Raw genomic sequence first — 17,604 nt, 5'->3', positions numbered from 1 at the left:
ACGATTGGCATGTGAGCCATTAACTGAGACCTGTCTTGGTTGCAGATAGGGACCATCTAATAGGATGGAAGCCTGGATAGAACAAAATCCAAAGGGAGAAACCTGTTGGCACACACATGTTCTTTCTCTCCTCTCTGCTCCCTGAGTGAGCAGCTCAGTGGCGACACGTGCCCCTGCTGGGTGATACTCTGCTCCATCACAACCTAAACACAATAGAGGTAGCTGAACCATTCCTCCTTTGAACTGATTTTTCCAGCTACCTCATAGCAGCAATAACAAAGCAGAGACACACAGAAGAAAGGCAGTGCCCTTTGTGTAGGAGCTTCTTGCCCACTGAAGCCCAGACTTACCAATGCTTTTCATGAGGCTATAGTAATAGTCACTTTCCTTCTCAGACCTAAGTGAGACTTGAAGGGGTTCAAGGGCTGGAGTTGTCAGTAGCGGCTTAGGAATCAGTTTGTAAATTCGCATCATCACCTCCTCGTTCTCCGGGGCAATCATGTCTTTTCGGATACCATTGGTCAAATAGTAGTAATATCTCTTCCGGAAATGAAGAAAGAAAAAGGTAATGACCAAATGGTGGTGCCTATCTATTCCACCCACCAGCCAATCCACCATCAAGCAGCCCACGGGCCATTCACACAGCAGCCATCCACCTCTTCTGCAGGTCACTTCACACACATTGCATACGACAAGGCCATGGGCAGGATCTTCTCACTAAAGGGAAAGAGAACTGCTCAGCTCTGAGTATCTTAGTTTTCCTTATAGGAGATGGAGCTCGTATAGAGATTCCTCTCATTTTCAAAATGCATCCACAGGCTGCATCCTGCTTATGGTTGATAAGGTTGCCAAAAAGTAAAAAAAAAAAAAAAAAAATACAGGTCAGGTGGTGATGGCGCACGCCTTTAATCCCAGCACTTGGGAGGCAGAGGCAGGCGGATTTCTAAGTTCGAGGCCAGCCTGGTCTACAAAGTGAGTTCCAGGACAGCCAGGGCTATACAGAGAAACCCTGTCTTGAAAAAAACAAAAACAAACAAACAAAACAAAACAAAACAAAAAAACAGAACACAATTGGCTCACTTACACAAAAGATCTTCTCCGCTGTTTATCTGAAGTTCAGATGTAACTGAGCGCCCTTCTTTGTGTGGCAAAAATTCAGTCACCCACCATGGGCTGCCATGTGGTGAACTATGTACTCGAAAGCTCCAGTTTCTAAGATCTGCACCTCCATGTGACCCCCATCCCCAAGTAGAGAAAGCAATCATACACACATCCAAATCCTCAGTCTCTGTGGTGGAATTTGGACTTCAGTCTTCTTTGAACATTCCCCAGGTGACTATCATTTGCTCTTTAGAATCACTCAGATGCCGAGATACTGTTTGCCAAGTTGGGAGAGGGGCACAGTAGGAAGTACCTCCAGGTCTAACTCAGATGGCTTCTGCTCTTTACTTTCTATTTCCATCTCCTGCTGCAACATCACATCCATCTGTTGTTCTGGACTCATGGGTCTGCTTTCTGGGTGGGTCACACCGGAGGAGTCGGTGGTGTTCTTTACGCTCAAGGAGGATGAGAATTTGCATACAAACGGCATCCTGAAAAGTTGTTACAGCTCATCTCTTAGGGGTCCCCACAGAGGCAACTACATTTTGTAGGCTCTACTTTTCCAACCTGAGGATGGCAAGGGAAGCCCCTCTCCTTTATGTCATCTAGTGGCATCTGATGTGTGCATGTCAGATGACCCAGATATGCAACACTTCACATGCTATAAACACTGGCTTTACTCAGTCCATTAACCTACTTTTATAGAGAGCCTTGAAAAATGGTGGAGGAAATGGACTGCGTGTGTGACCATGCTTTGAAGACAAGAAGCAGACTATGGCTTGAATGAGACCATAGAGCACCTTGCTTCCACCCAATCTCCTCTATTCTATAGCGCTCATAGTGACACCTTACCTGGTAACATCATCCTTGGCTTTGAGGTTGAACTTCATTTTTTTCTTGGAGGGCTCTGTTGAGGTTTTAGATGCTGTGAATGCTGTGAGAGTGGAGAAAGAAAGACATCAGGGATGGGCAGCCTTGAGCCATTCTCTGTCTGCTGGGATGTGGCCCTTGGGGATGGTCTTAGAGAACAGTAAGGGAGGGAATGTGGTGGGGAGTGATGAGGAAGGAAAGGTGGGTTCTGGTTACCTGTGTGGCTCTGAAGAGGCCACCTAATTAATCCTGGTCTCAGTTTCTCAGTTCTAAGATGAAGGTGAGCGTGCCTTCCACTTATCCATACATTTAACGACTACTAACAATTTCCTCCTTAATTCAAGGCCTAACATTCTATTTTCTAAGCAGTAATTATATTATTTAGTACTTGTTGTAAAGTAGACTCAGGCTTTTGTACTCAGTGAATTTATTTTTTTTAAAGGAAAATTTTATGACACTCACAAATTAAAAAAAAAAAACCTGTATCATCAAGTATATAATAGCTGCAAATAAGCCATTGTCATTTGCAACAAGAAGAAGGTAAGTACAGATAAATTTAATATTTGATACAAAAACAATTTTAGTAAATTTTATCTGGAGACCATTACTTGCTAAAGATACTTAGCCTGAGAAAATGAAACATAGCATAGAAATGTTAAAGACATATTTGTAACTAAAGCGACACTTTGAGAGACTTGGGGATTAGATGCCCTCCTTTTAAAATGAGAACTCAAGAGATCCATTGATTTCTTTCAGCATAAAATGTTACTCTGAGAATATAGCAATTTCTGGATAGAGTCAGAGACAATGATCCCGAGTGAGGTGACCCAGACACAGACGCACGTTGCATGCTTCCTTTTCTATGTGTTCATTCGCTTTTAAGTTTCAATACTGGTATTTCTATCCAAATAACTGTAGAGGTTAGATAGCTAGTTAGGGCACAGGAGGGAGGAGGGGATCTCCCAAGGAAGGGGAAATAGAAAATAGAACTATAAAGAGATGAAGAGGAAACTGGATAGAAGGATCAAATTGGGGAGGGGATAAGAAGGCAGAGTAAAGGAGGGAATGTGGGGAGGGGCAACACTAAAGGACATTTGAAAAGTCGCATGGAAACCCCCTACTGCAGAAGCTTCCTAGGATATCTGTGAAAGAAATTGAAAAGGAGTCACTGTATAATAGGGGAGGCAAAGCCTCAACAAGACATACAAGTGTATCCTCGGGTGTTGGAAATGGATTTTATCTTGTTGAGTATTGAACCAAAGGTATGCTATAGACCTCTGCAAACATTGCAGGCTATTGTCAAGACGACTGGTCATTCTCCACAACCTGAAAGTAAAATCCCATTGCTGAGGACACCACTTACTTATGTCATCAAACATGGAGAGATAAAGCTGGTACCCAATTAGGAGCTTAGCCTAACCTGAGTCGTGTTCATGATGCTACAAGTTACTCTGCATGCTACTGAAGGAGAAAAATCAATAGTCAATATCATCTAGCTGTAAACCTTGTAACATAGAACAGAAACTTGCCTACTAGACACAGTGGTGTAACTATGGCACAAATGGTACAGCAATAACCATTTTTTTTAAAGGATGGATTTAAGGTCAATCCCATGAGATGAAACCCATTACCTAATACTGCTAAGGTGACTAAGAACCCAAGATTAGCTAGGTCATGGGCCCTAAAGGGGAAACCTGCTACTATTATTCTACTAAAGGAACATAGCAGTAAAATGTCTAATGACACATTGCTATACCTACACATGAGGCCTTTCTCAAGCCTCATCAGAGACGCTTCTTCTTGTACTACATGGCAATTAACTGAGAGACTCACAACTGGACAATGTGCATAGAGCAAGAGCCTTTAGACCACTCAGTCCTAAATGGGTTGTTTTAGTCAGACCCCTATCCTCAAGATCAGAGATCTAGGTGACAGAGGGGGCTGGAAGATTGTAAGAGCTAGAAGTGATGGTTGACACACAAGGAAATAGCATCTTCCAGACACCACAGGGCTAATGCACATATGAACTCATGTGGACTGTGACAGCATACACAAGACCTGCACAGGTTCAAACCAGGAAAAAAAAAATCCCAGGACTAACAAGACAAGTGAACACAATGTCTGACTTGAATCAAGAGGGAAATTTTGCAATTGATTTTTGTTGGGAAAGGGAAGTCAGTTTTCTGCAATGGATTGTTATTGGGTATTTAAACCACGTGCTAAGGCAGGCTCTGTGGCCAGGAGTAGCTGGCCACCACAAAGCAAACTCTCTGGGTTTCGTTTTTGTTTCACTGTTGTTGCGCATGCACACGCACGTGCCTGTGCTTTGTTATGTTATTTTTGTCTCGTTTTTTCCCTTTGTTTTGGTTTTTTTTTTTTTTGAGAGAAAAAGAACCTAAAGAGTTGGGTAAGTAGGGAGGTGGGGAGGATCTGGGAGGCATTGGGGGAGGGCAAATGATAAAAATGTACAAAAAAAATTTAATTACAAAAAGATACATTGATTTCTAAAACAGGATGAACCCTCTTTACATACTGAATTTGTTACTTTTTTTTTTAACCTCAGACTTTCCAATTTCCAGAATGAGATTAAAATATTTCTGTTGTCTATAAGCTACTCAGGTTATATATTTTGTTATGGAAACTCAGACTTAAACAAGAATTATAGTATTAGCAGTTGGAACTTGAAACACAAGTTTCTAGGTGTTGTGGGTTGCCCTGATGTTGTTTCCTAGGTATTTAGGTGACTATGGTCTTGGTTTTGACACCTTGGTTACATGATTGTGAGAGATCTTGAGCTTGAACTACACAATTAAACCAAATACAGAGATCTGATCTAGAGAAACAGAGCGATGATGACTGGGATTTGCTTTAAGTCATGTCATTTTGGGGTAATCTGTGATGTAGTCATCTGTGATGTAGTTTAAGTACATTAAGCAGTGCTGGTGTTTCCAAATAATGTACAAACTTTAGCCATTAGAGTAATTTCCATTTCATAGGTAGGGAACGTGAGGCTCTATGAAACCATTCAAGTTTAGGTTCAACCAAGGGGCAGAACCAGAATCAAAACCCAGAAGTTTCACTTCGAAGCTCCCTTCTGCACAAAATATGGCATGTTCTTACAAGTACCTAGTGGCAGTCCTTGACCGGTCTTGTCCCTAGGGATACTGATGGTGACTGGTTGGTAGACCTTCAACAGGTCTTTCAGCTTCATGTCTCGAGCTGTCAAGGAGTAGTTATTGCCAATAGAGTCACTGGGTCCACGGTGGTGATCCTGTTCTTTGAAGGGCACAGCCAGGGTCCAGGATGTGCGTTGCATCAGTGGGGGATAGAAGCTGTGTGACATGACAGTCTGTGAGGGAAATAATGTAAAGGAGACATAGTCAGAGACAGTGAGCCTGGGCTCTGCTCCCACTGAGACCAAGTTTCACACACTATATGCCGTGTTTCTACCTTTCACTCTCTCTGGGGAAATACTTTGTGCATTGATAACCTCTGTCTACCCAGTGGAAGATATCTGAAGCCAAGGAAAACAGCTAGTATTCAATACCCAAGAGTTAGGCAACAATATGTTTTTATTCTTCACAAACATGGTGAAAGGCATGTAACTACTCTTATTTTACAAGTGAAGTTTCTGAAATAGAGTTTCTTTTACACAGTGGGTAAAGGGCAAGGCCAGATGCAAACACAAACCTCTTTATGGCATATAGCTGCAGTGTCTTCTGGTGGCAAAATGGCGAGAGCTACTGATTCCACTTGCCAAGACTAGAACCCAATGAGTCCCCCTACAGGTGAGGTGTGTTCCTCAGATCTCTTCCTTCAGCAAAAGAGCTGGCAGCCGTGGGCACTAACCTTATAGAGTTCAGATGGCTCCTCATTGGCAGACACAGGCAGAGGCGGCAGCTCTGGCCGTGCCTGGGAGTGGCTCATGTGATGTACAGAGTCACTCTTGTCAAGCTGTGGGAATAGGAACAAAGTCACTCTTCAGGAATTAGGACAGGTTTGTGGGCTCAGGAGAGGGTGAGAACTGCAGAGGTTCCTCGTCATTTTATGCACATGGTACTGCTCAAGCCCCTCCATCCACCATAAATGACTAATTCCATTTTTAAATCATCAACCTGTCTCTTCTCCAACACCTCCTCGGTGACTTTTCTTCTATGGACAATGTTTATTTTCCTACCCCACAGGGAACTCCAAGTTTTGAGTGTGTCTATTACCCAAGCCTGGGTAGGATTCTTTTAATTTTTATTCATTTATTATTCACATTAGTAATAGTACTATTGACTGTGTACATGGTATGTTTGAGTATGTGTGTATGTGCATGCGCATGTGTGCATGCATTCTTGCGTGTGCATGATTTGATTATGCACGAGTGCGCTATGATGTGTCCTGTGTTGTAAATCAGTGGGCAATTTTATGGAATTGGCTCCCTTTTTCCACCTTTATATAGGTTTGAGGGATTGAATCTGTGTCACCAGGCTTGAAGGACAAGCTCCTTTAATGCTGAGCCATCATGTGAGGCCCCCCCAAAGTGGATAGCTTTTAAAAGTTGACTCTTGCATTTCACATATACAAAGTTTTGATTAAAAACATACTCAGGCAATGTTTTGGTATCCTCTATGTTTAACAAGCATGTAAGCAACTCTCTGTGATTCCTTTAAGAAGCACGAGTGTGGGAGTCACCTTTCATCACTTGGGTGTGAGCCTCAGATGGGTGTGATCTTTTATCTCCTGCAGATGCTCTCAGTCCCCATGTGCCTCTCCTGAACAGAGCTGAAAGCGGTTGTACATTGAACAGCATTGCATGAAGTTTTAATCTGAAGACTCGGCCCCATTATGCAAGACAGGCCCTTCATCTGAGGTGTGACAGAGACATGCCATGTCATCTCATCACTGGGGTGTGTTGATGGAGAAATCTGCTATTCTTCACTTTCAGGATAATTTGAAGGATTTTTAAAGGGCTAGTGTTGGTTCTGACTTCAGCTCTAGAACGTGACTTTGAACTAGCTCTGGTTAAGATGAGACACTGTGTTAGAGATTTATTCACTTGGGTCTGCACATTATGCCATACAAGATTGCTGATGCAGACTCGGGTGGAAGAAGGACATAGGATTCCCTATTAGCCATGAATCACCAAGCCTAACTAACCCCTCCCTGATAACCCTTAACCTCTATTAACTCCCTGCCAGGAGCTCCTATATCATTAAATAAGCAACATTATCTACCCAAATTCCAAATGATTGTATGACAGCATGCACAACCTTAAATAATTTTTTTTTTGGTAACCCATTCTAGCTGATCAAACCAAGACCCAGAATGATGGGTATCATATCCCAAACACACAAGAGGCAGACTTGTCCTTTAGGGCAGCAGTTTTTAAACGTGCATCATTCTTCACCCCAGAAATGTCAGTAATGGCAAGAACCCCTTAGTTGGCAAATTACTCTAGGAATGTTAGGGGTCCAAAACTTAGCTGAGAACATGCAAAGCCATGATCACAGATGTATTGTAAGCTTCAGATCTTTGAAAACATGAAATGGATTCACTGATCTCATAGTGTTTCTCCAAAGGCTGCTATCGGTCAATGGTTGGCCATTGGGTATTTATTCAGAACCTCTTGGTGCCCACCCCAAGCCTGATGCCCTTGAGAACCGGTGACCTTGTTATTTTCTTCTTATAGAACTTGGCATACTGACTTATTTTTATTGTTGAATGACTACATTTTTTTTTGAGATAGGGTTTATAACCCAGGCTGGTCTCAAACTCAAAATCCTTCTCTCAGCTTCTGAAGTATTGGGGTTCCAGTCATGACCCATCGTACACAGCTTTAATATGCTCATCAAAATCACTGACTGCCTCTTTGTCCTTTACCTCAATCTCAAGGACCCGAGAGTCAACCAGTCATCTCCAAGAATTCTCTCTTCTATGACTGAAATCTATGCCACCTCTGCATCAATGCCCTCAACGAAACAGGAAAAAAAATCCCCAAACCGACTAGAAATGATCATCCACATCCGGTACAATACCATCCAAACAAGAGTCTGGCAAGCGCCGGGCGTGGTGGCGCACGCCTTTAATCCCAGCACTCGGGAGGCAGAGGCAGGCGGATTTCTGAGTTCGAGGCCAGCCTGGTCTACAAAGTGAGTTCCAGGACAGCCAGGGCTACACAGAGAAACCCTGTCTCGAAAAACCAAAAAAAAAAAAAGAGTCTGGCAAGCGTGTTTCCTGTTTCTTTCAAGGGCTCAGATGTAAAGTATGTATCGGTGACTACGTTAGGGCTGTCTGCATAGTGTCTTTGCATGCAAGAAGAATTTGTGGTCAGAGGAAAACTCTCCTCTGGCTTAGACTTTAAAATCTGTTTCAAATAAAAACTTCATTAAAGGAGCAACAAACACCACCAGAGCAGAACATCTTGAGTAAGTTACAACAAAAGCAGGGATGAGCAATTAACTCCTCCCCCCCCCCCCCACCACCACCACTGAAGCCCTGACCTTGTGGAGCCAGAGAAGATCGTAATAGTATCTGGAAGGGGGCTTGGTGGTTGTGCTTTTGTTCACTATGGGACAAACCGGATTTTGGTGCCGAGAGCACCTGGGAAGCTAATCCTCCCACCAGAAGAAAACAGATACAGTCCTGCTGGGAAAATCTGCTCTACTCCAGTTTTAATCTATGTGACAACATGTGGCTGATCCTAGCCTCTGGCTCTGAGCGTGGAACCAATCAGAAGGCTCCATGTTCCTATCTATGGTGATCAGCTAGACGATGGCATGTGGATCAAGCTTTCGAGCTGAGTACATCCTTGTACTTTTGCCAGAGCTACAGAGAAAGGCACACCCTCTGTCATTAGGGTCATTGACTGAGAAGCAGCTTTTGCCCAGAGTTCCCAACAGTCATCTCTGCCTGTCATGAGGAACATGTGCCTTAAAATAAAGCAAAATAGAAGCCAGCAAAGTCACCAGAAGGAAAAAGCATCTCATGGCATCAGCAGGAACTCATGGCATCAGAGGGAACCTTGTGTCTAACTTGGATGTCTTGGTTATCAGAACCTATAGATTCTTTGAGGTGTGGGGCACATTGAATTATACTTCTACCTTCTCAGCCTGAGAAAGGGTGAGTCTAGTGACAGACATGAACACAGTCGACTCAGAAAGCTCAAGACAGAGAAAAGAGACACCATAGCTCACAAACAGACAAAAAAGCCCTTCTCCAGCTAACGAAAAAAAGCAAACAGTGGGCAGGTTGAAGAGCATGAGACCTCTGCATCCATCCTTAAGCTAGATGCTGGGTGCAGACTAAGGCATCCACAGAGAAGCCTGCTGAACACAGGGCCATGATAAACAATCAGCGCAGGCAGGAAGGAATCGGTTCCACAACACAGCAGGGAGTTTTCTTAACTAATTTTGGATAAGAATTTTCTGAGGGAGAATTTCTGATGGGCGTAGATGGAGAGTCTTATAACAGCTTGCTCACTACACAAAATGGTGTGCTAACAACATGAATGTCTAAATGTCTCCTTTGATAAGTTTTAGGGAGTTCTCATTTCAGAGCACAGGCTTGGATACATTAACAGATCTAATTTACAAAGTGTCTACTTTAAATGCTCCCCTGGGTACTTGAAGTGACAACCTAGTGAGTGGGTCTTGGCATCTTGGGCTTTCTCCCCCACCCTCTCTCAATATTCTTACATCTGGATTGGGTAGAAGTATGACTTTGGGGCAGTTTGTTTTTAAGGTAAAATCCACTAAGCACCTCTGGCTAGTCTCACCTGCTTGGCTTTCCAAGTGCCAAGTCTACTGTCCTAACCCGGTATAGACGGTTTATTTCTGAGTGCACATGATGGCTTTCATGGATCTGCTGCACTAGAATCGTTCCTTCCTGAGTTAAAAATAGAACTCTTGGCTCTCTACCATCATGCTCCAAATCTGGATCGGAGTAGTCTTTGAGGGTGTACAGTCTAACCTGCCTCATCTCCCAAAGCTGTAAGATTACAAGAGGGAAGCTCTGAGCCTATGGGTTACTAAGCTTTTTAATTTAAAAATTATTTTTAAAACTTATAATGTCTGTGTAGGTGTGCATGTCCACGTGGGGGTCAGGTGACCTACTTGAACACAGTCCATCTTACTCCCTTGAGATCAGGTTTATCACTGAACCTGGAACTAAGAAAGTGGCCAGCAAGCCTCAGGGACTACCCTGTCTCTAACCCTCACGCCTTACTACCACCAACTGCAGTTAGAGCTGTATGCTTCCATGCCCATTTTAACATAGGTGCTGGGATATGAATTCAAGACCTCATGCTTGTGCGGCAAACATTCTTATCCACTGAGCCATCACCTTCCCAGCCCAAGACTATGCCCTGGAATATGCTAATGTGCAGCCAAAGATGGGGCCTGCCTGCTGGAGCACAGAGTCTAAGGGCATTGGAAGGGAAAAAGACAGTAGGTTCTAACTCTAAACGTTCAGAGTAAAATTTTAAAACACAACATATTTTCTATGTCAAAGGAATCTAACATGGCAATCTCTCTGTGTGAAATGTCCCTCCTCCCACCCACTCATTTCCCTACATGTTGAAGACACAAGTACAGAGAAACGTGCCTTAAACTTCACACCTACCTTCTGCGCTGAGCAATCGGTGTCGCTCATGACGCCTGTTCTAAGTGTATCGATTGAAGGAAGAATAGAGAGTTCTCAGTTTCTCTGAGGATCAGTCTCTTCCATACAGCTGCTTTGAAATCTGTGGTTCCTTAGGCCAGTATCGGGACTTGAGCAGCGGAACGTTCAGGTACTCTGGAAGTTCTGATACAGAGCTGCCTTTCTGAGGTCATAGACTCTAGTATCTCAGAGAGTTCCCTGGCAGAAAGGGAGAGAGGGGAAAGAGAGTGAAGAGATAGCCTGGCCTTCCGCAGCAAGCCCTCCTCTAGTCCCCACTCCTTGCCTTATTTCTTCTTCCTCTCAGTAGATTTCTTGGAACTTCCCAGAACACACTGAAGTCTCTGAAAAAGGACAAAAATTGAAGCACAGTTACATAATAATATGAAAAGAAGATTTGCTGTCCCAAATAACACCCCTGGGAGTCTAGATTCCTCTCCCTCTTCCCTCATCAGTTCTAAGAGTAATGGAGCTTGCACTCAGACCCAGTGGCAAGTAACCAGGCTTTAGCGTCTGTTGCTAAGAGGAGGGGCCTTTTCTATGCTTAAACACAAGACTGGGCTTGACCTGCTGGCTCCTTTGTAGGAGGCTGAGCTGAGCAGCAGGAAGTGTTAGTGACAGAAGGGAGTTGGGGGTGCTTAGTAAGGGCCCAGGAATAAGAGCTCATGACCTAGGAGGGGTCTACAGGCACCCAGGCTGGTGTTGAGTCCTGGAGGTCTAGAGTTGGAGCAGTCTAGCCCAGACCCTGCACTTCCCATTAGATGATGGGAAATATGTGCAGATCCCTTTATCTCTTCAGGTGAATGTGTCAGTTTTCCCGAACAAACCTTACCTCCTTTTTAAATTTTTTAATTTTTTTGGAGGGGGTAATATTGTGAATGCCCATCCCATAATAAGATAATACATCTAAAACAGTTTGCACACTGTAAACTCATCCAAATTTGCGTAGGACTTACACACACACACACACACACATTTTGAGACAAGGTCTGACCATAACTTTGAGCTTCTGATCATTTGCTTCCACCTCCTCAGTGCTGGGTTTTCAAGTGTGACCCACCATGCTCAGATTATGCAATACTGGAGACCAGCCCAGTGCATGATTGGTAAACTTGGTTTTAAGAGAATTTCCCCACTTTTGCCACTGTAGTCTTGCATCTTGAGAATGTCCTCTGTCCTGGTCAGGTTGGGACAATTTTGTCATCCAATGCAACAGGTTCTTTATGAATGTTGTGCTTAGTACCAATATAATAGTCACAGGCACACAAGCACTTATACATACACACACCTACCCAAGATTCGCCATTGCACCAGCATCCAAAGGGCTTATTACATGGCTGCTGTCAAAATTCTTTCAAAACCAAGTTAGACTTGTTAAACTCCTTCAGGATGCTGTGGTGCATGCCCGTCTCTCCATCTCCTGTTCCCTTAATTCCATGCTCGAGGAAAGCAAAACAGAGATGCAAAGTTTTCTGACCTTGGCTCTTCTTGATCAGAGTGGATACAACATGAAACCTTTCTTTACTGCTCTTTCCACAGAGCAACTTCCCAAGGCATAAATGTTTTCAGCTCCTTTAAAAGCACCAAGCAACTCAGGATTTTCCCACTTTATGCTCAAGGTTCTGCTCTCTATACTTTAAAGTAACCTGACCTTCCTTATTCCTTAGGCTGATATTTCTTACCATAAAGTACACAAAGGGTCTGGGATGTGGCTCGCATGTAGTAGAACATTTGCCTAGCACACACAAGGTCTGGCTTTGCTGCTCAGCACATATGTAAATTATACAGGATCAGCCCTTTGTGTCAGTGAGCTGCACAGACTTGCATCCATGTGTGTGAAGGGTAGAGAGAAGCATGGGGCTAATGAGCCCATGGGCTCCTGGGTAAGGAGTCAGACTCTTGTCTGAAATATTGTAATGTGCTTTCAACACTAGCTGTGTTCAAAGACATTAAAACCAGACCTTCTGTTCACTGATGGATGTGATCTGCGGGTGTTTGTGCCCACCACACGAGAGGAGAGGTCAGCTGGATTTAGGTCATGTTCGCGCTCTGGCTATTAACAGTTAAAGTGAATGCATTGCTGAAGACACCCTCCCCCCAATTTCTTATTCTTCATAGCCAAGCGCTCAGGATAGATCTCAGAGGGGTAAAAAATTGCTTAACTAGAACAAGTATGTTAGGTCCATTGGGGCTAGTATGACCGCTACAGGCTGATGACTTATTAAGAAAGAAAACCAACAACAAGAAACATTTCTTATAATTCAAAAGGCTGGAAGTCTGAAGCCTGGGTGCCAGCATGGTGAAATTCCAGCAGGGAGTCTAGACTGCTCGCTTTTTGTTGTGTTCTTTCCTAGTACCCTAGTAGAAAGAGGTAAAGTTCTCTCTCCTCTCCTCTCCTCCCTTTTCTTCTCCTCTCCTCTCTTCCCCTTATAAGGCATTGATCTTATTCATAAGGGCTTGCTTCATCTCCTTGACTATTGACCTCGAAAAGGTCCCCACCCCACCACCTAGTACCACCACATCAGGGGATGAAGGGATAAAAACATTCAGTCCACTGCTGTAAGAAGCTGTAGGAAGGCCTAGGAGAAGCTTCCCGTGGGTTTATTTTATAAATCCTTTGAATGTTCTTCAAGAGTCAAGTCTTGATGCTGCAGAGATGCTAGATTCCCCCCCACCCCCACCCCCATGAGGAATGGAAGCAGAGGCAGTGACTCTCCAGGAAAAGCACAACGATGCATCAGGGAGGAGGATTAGAGGATCAAAGAGCTGTCCCTAGATGGCACCCTTGAGCTGAAATCCCAGAGAGGCCTCAATTTTCCACAGCTAGGTCTAAGGAAAACAACTGGGTGAGGACTGTATGGTACTGCAGCTACCGAAAGTGTGTAAAGCCAGACAAGAGTGCCTAAGACTAAAAACTTCAGGGACACGCCCTTGACTATTCATGGTCCTCTGTGTGCTTCATTTCCCCTTTCTGATGTCAGTGGAGTTGGAGTGAAATCCCTTAAACTTCTTACCACCCCCATCAGTCATCTCCAAGCTCATTTTTTTTTTACCAGTTTAATTATTTCTTGGAACATAAGGTGGCTGAAGTAACATCAATTTCTCCTAGTGATAGGGATTAGATACACAACCCAAGGGTATGCCAGGAAAACAACCTACCACCATCCCCCAACCTCCTGGAATGTATCTGTAAAGCATTTATTAATTTGTTTGTTTGTTTGTTTGTTTACTTATTTACTTAATGTGTATGTGTGTTTTGTTGGTACATGTTTTTCACCACATGCATAGAGTTCCCACTGAGGCCAGGAGAGGGCGCCAGATTCCTTGGAACCGGAGTCACAGATAGGGTTATGGCCTGCTTTGTGAATACTGAGTATGGAACCTTGGTCCTCTGGGAGAGCAAGCAGGGCTCTTAACCGCTGAGCTACCTTCCTACCCTTCCCTCTCCTCCCATGAAATATTTTTGAGTCCCTATTATGTGCCTGATAGGTACTCAGTTCTTTAAAGGTATCTTTTCTGTTGTCTTCAGTAAAACCCAATGGTTTCTCTTTTTTACCCAGAGTTACTCTCCAGGATGCAATCGGTACAGGGCCTTTGGGTAAAAAGAACCTGAGACCTTGTGATGGTTTGTATATTCTTGGACCAGGGAGTGGCACCATTTGGAGCTATGGCCTTGTTGGAATAGTGTGTCACTGTGGGTGTTTCCCTACCCTAGTTTCCTGGAAGTCAGTCTTCCACTAGCAGCCTTTGGATGAAGTCATAGAACTCTCAGCTCTGCCTGCGCTATGCCTGCCTGGATGCTGCCATGCTCCCACCTTGATGATAATGGACTGAACCTCTGAACCTGTAAGCCAGCCCCAATTAAATGTTTTTTTATAAAACTTGCCTGGGTCACGGTGTCTGTTCACAGCAGTAAAACCCTGACTAATACAGAAGTTGGTACCAGGGACTGGGGTATTGCTGTGCCTGACCATGCTTTTGTTTGAAAGAATGTGGATTTTGGGACTTTGGATTTGGAAAGCAGTGAAATGCTTCAAATGGAGCTTAATGGGTCATCCTAGTAGGAATATGGAAGACTTTATTGCTGGGAGTGATTTGAAACAATGTTGACCTGGCCCAAGAGATTTCAAAGGAGAAGAATTTCAGAATGTGTCATAAAGACTGTTTTTGTAGTGTTTTTGGTGAAGAATGTGGCTACTTTTTGTCCTTGTCTGAAAAGTCAGCCTGAGGCTAAGGTGAAGAGACTCAGATTAATTGCATTGACAAACGAAGTTTCAAAAAAAAGCCCAGCTTTGTTCTCTGGTTAAGTCTTATGAAGAAAAGTTTGAACAAGCATAGCAAGCTTAGAAAGGAAAAATATAAAATATATGGTTCGAGTATTAAAGGGGTACCAGGAAGTGAAATAGGACAAAATCCTGTGTTCTAGGAGATAACAGATTAAGGGAGTGGGACTTTGGGGCAAGATCCTACCCAGCTAAATTTAGATCCAGGCATGGTGGTGCACACCTTTAATCCCAGGAGACAGGCATGCTGATCTCTGTGTTCAAGGTCAATCTACAGGGCAAGATCCAGAACAGCCAAGCTTAGGCAGTGAAGGAGTTGGAAAACAGAAAGCCAGTGACGATGTAATAGTACAAGGGGTCATGTTCTAGTTCCTGTGAAAGATCGTGACAGAATGTAAAAGGTCACAGAAACCCTGAAATTGGCAAGATAGATTTCATTGTTAGCAGAACCAGCATCACTGATTTAGGAAAATAGAGGTGCACAATGCTCTGGCCACTCCTTGAACCTGTGTGTCTGCCAATGTTTTGACTGTTCCTTGAACCCATGTGTGTGCCCACTGATGAAGCCCATTGCCAGGTGTTTGTGATATTGGTTGCTGGGATAGAGTCAGAAAATCTCCCCAGCAACCACAGCCCTGCCAATCCTGAGTTGCTACACCTGCACCAGACTCTTTCCTTGTACCCCTCCCATACCCATTTCTTGAGAATAGACATGGTTTAGATCTGGAAATCCCCGACTCCCCCCTTCTCCTATCTCCCCTGAGGGCTTATAAAAACTGGGACCTCTTTCCCCTCGAGGTCGACTCCTCTACCCCTGCGTGGGATATGAGTCGTCCCCAGAGCTCTGGCTTTCCCTGAATAAAGCCTCATGTAGTTTGCATCAAGCTTGGTCTCTTGTGAGTTCTTGGGTGTCCGCTATTGTCCCAAGGCCTGAGCAAGGGGCTCCTCTTGTAGTCTTTCACCTGCAAGCAGCTTCAGCATTGTGGCTCTGGCTCTAGAGTTAAGAATGGAAGGAATTACTGGGACAATTGATGCTGTTTAGCTGGAGCTAAGAAGTTAGCAATGATTAAGAAGAGACCAGCATCACTGAGGTGAAATCTTCTGAGAATTGTTTTCTGGGAGCACAAAGAAGCTGTGTTCCAGATATAGCCAAGGTTGTACCTTGTACTGTGGCTAGACTTGGTAATGTGTAAGAGTCACCTAGGTGGTACTGGTTTTGAAGGCATGAAGGTGTCAGGAAGAACAGATGAAGCTTGGCACTGTGAGAGGTCATGGAAGGCCATTGGAGAAGGTGTAGCTTCAGCTGTAGTTGATGGCCCAGGACTGAAGGGGTCATGCAAAGGATTTGAGGCTTGGCACCATGAAGAGAGCCTATGAGAGGCTATTGGTGAAGCCTAGTTGGAGTGGAACACCCCAGTGTATTGGAGATGTCAGTACCATGGGATGATCACCAAGAACAGCAGATGTAGTGGAGTGGATCAACCTGAGCTTAGAGTGCTACAGAGGGCAGAGCTGGAAAAGTGATGCCAGCCCTTAGGAGGAGCCCAAAAGATCAAGTAGAATCCCAGACACTGAAACAAGAAGCTGTAACATTGAAATTGCCTTGGAGACTCAAAGATGTTAAAGATGCCAGAGCCATGGGATACATGCTGAGGAAAGCTGCTAACAGGGAGTGGAACCAGCCCAGGAGAAAGCAGTTCTTTTTTTTTTTTTTTCAGACAACAAAGAGGAAAAAGGAGTGGAGATCTGAAGACTGCTTTGACATCAGCCATGGAGATGCAGAGTTTGGAGTTTGCCCAGCTGGTTTCCTGCCTTGCTTTGGGGGTTACAGTTAAGTGATTGGATGAATCTCAGAAGAGACCTTGAACTTTGGACTTTTAACATTGCTGAGTCTGCTATAGACTTTGAGGACTTTGAAAGTTGGACTAAATGCATTTCGCATTATGCTATGTTTAAGTATGGCCCCCATAGATTCATGTGTTTGAACAAGTCTATGGGTGCCAGGGAGTGGAATGTGATGGTTTGTATATTTTTGGACCAGGGAGTGGCACCATTTGGAGGTGTGGCCTTGTTGGAATAGGTGTGGCCTGGTTGGAGTAGGTGTGTCACTGTGGGTGTGGGCTTAAGACCCTCACCCTAGTTGCCTGGAAGTCAGTCTTCCATTAGCAGTCTTTGGATGAAGTCATAGCACTCTCAGCTCTGCCTGTGCTATGCCTGCCTGGATGCTGCCATGCTCCTACCTTGATGATAATGGACTGAACCTGTAAGCCAGCCCCAACTAAATGCTGTTTTTTATAAGACTTGCCTGGGTCAGGTGTCTGTTCACAGCAATAAAATCCTGACTAATACAGATCTGTTTAGTAGCAGTCAAGTATCTGGTCTTGCCCTTCTCCCCATTTAATGGGTAAAGAAGACGCAGCTCAGAGAGGTAATTTCAGCACACAGTCACATAGTCGTAGCCAGACTTGGGCCCTGAGATGGGACCTCCACAGCCCCAGCCCGTAGTTTTCTGCTATTAGCTCAAAGACAGTGCTTCTGACCTCTCAGCATCCCCAACCCCTTGGAAGCATTTTAAGTTATCACAGCTGGGAGGGGCTGTTAATGTGTTTGTTTTTATTTCATGGGTGGAGCCCAGGAATGCTACCAAGCAGCCCACAGTGCTCACAGAACATTTCAGAAACAGATTCATCCCATCTCCAATGTCAAT

At 44.2% G+C, this 17,604-nt stretch overlaps 1 protein-coding gene across 3 annotated transcripts in view; it reads right to left on the bottom strand.

Annotated features, from left to right (window-relative positions):
* Dnah3 (dynein axonemal heavy chain 3) overlaps positions 1-11,125 on the bottom strand; it is a 164,187-nt gene extending 153,062 nt beyond the window's left edge. Inside the window, exons 1-7 of one of the 3 annotated variants that reach the window (XM_085841357.1) lie at positions 11,100-11,125; positions 10,579-10,958; positions 5,821-5,925; positions 5,098-5,320; positions 1,954-2,035; positions 1,415-1,592; positions 351-540 (exon numbers count right to left, since the gene is read on the bottom strand). In XM_085841357.1, the coding sequence (XP_085697483.1) occupies positions 351-540; positions 1,415-1,592; positions 1,954-2,035; positions 5,098-5,320; positions 5,821-5,925; positions 10,579-10,608 (808 nt within the window). In that variant the 5' untranslated portion in view covers positions 10,609-10,958; positions 11,100-11,125. Of the gene's footprint in view, positions 1-350; positions 541-1,414; positions 1,593-1,953; positions 2,036-5,097; positions 5,321-5,820; positions 5,926-10,578 lie in introns of all 3 variants that reach the window. The other 2 variants (XM_021168736.3, XM_085841358.1) reach the window with 2 other exon arrangements.
* Between the last annotated feature and the right edge of the window lie 6,479 nt (positions 11,126-17,604).

This window comes from Mus caroli, unplaced genomic scaffold (assembly GCF_978045245.1).
Source record: "Mus caroli unplaced genomic scaffold, Mus_caroli_1 scaffold_8, whole genome shotgun sequence".
Lineage (NCBI taxonomy): Eukaryota > Metazoa > Chordata > Mammalia > Rodentia > Muridae > Mus > Mus caroli.
Note: the sequence above shows the minus strand (reverse complement) of the source record. Positions and strands in the feature narration are given on the sequence as shown.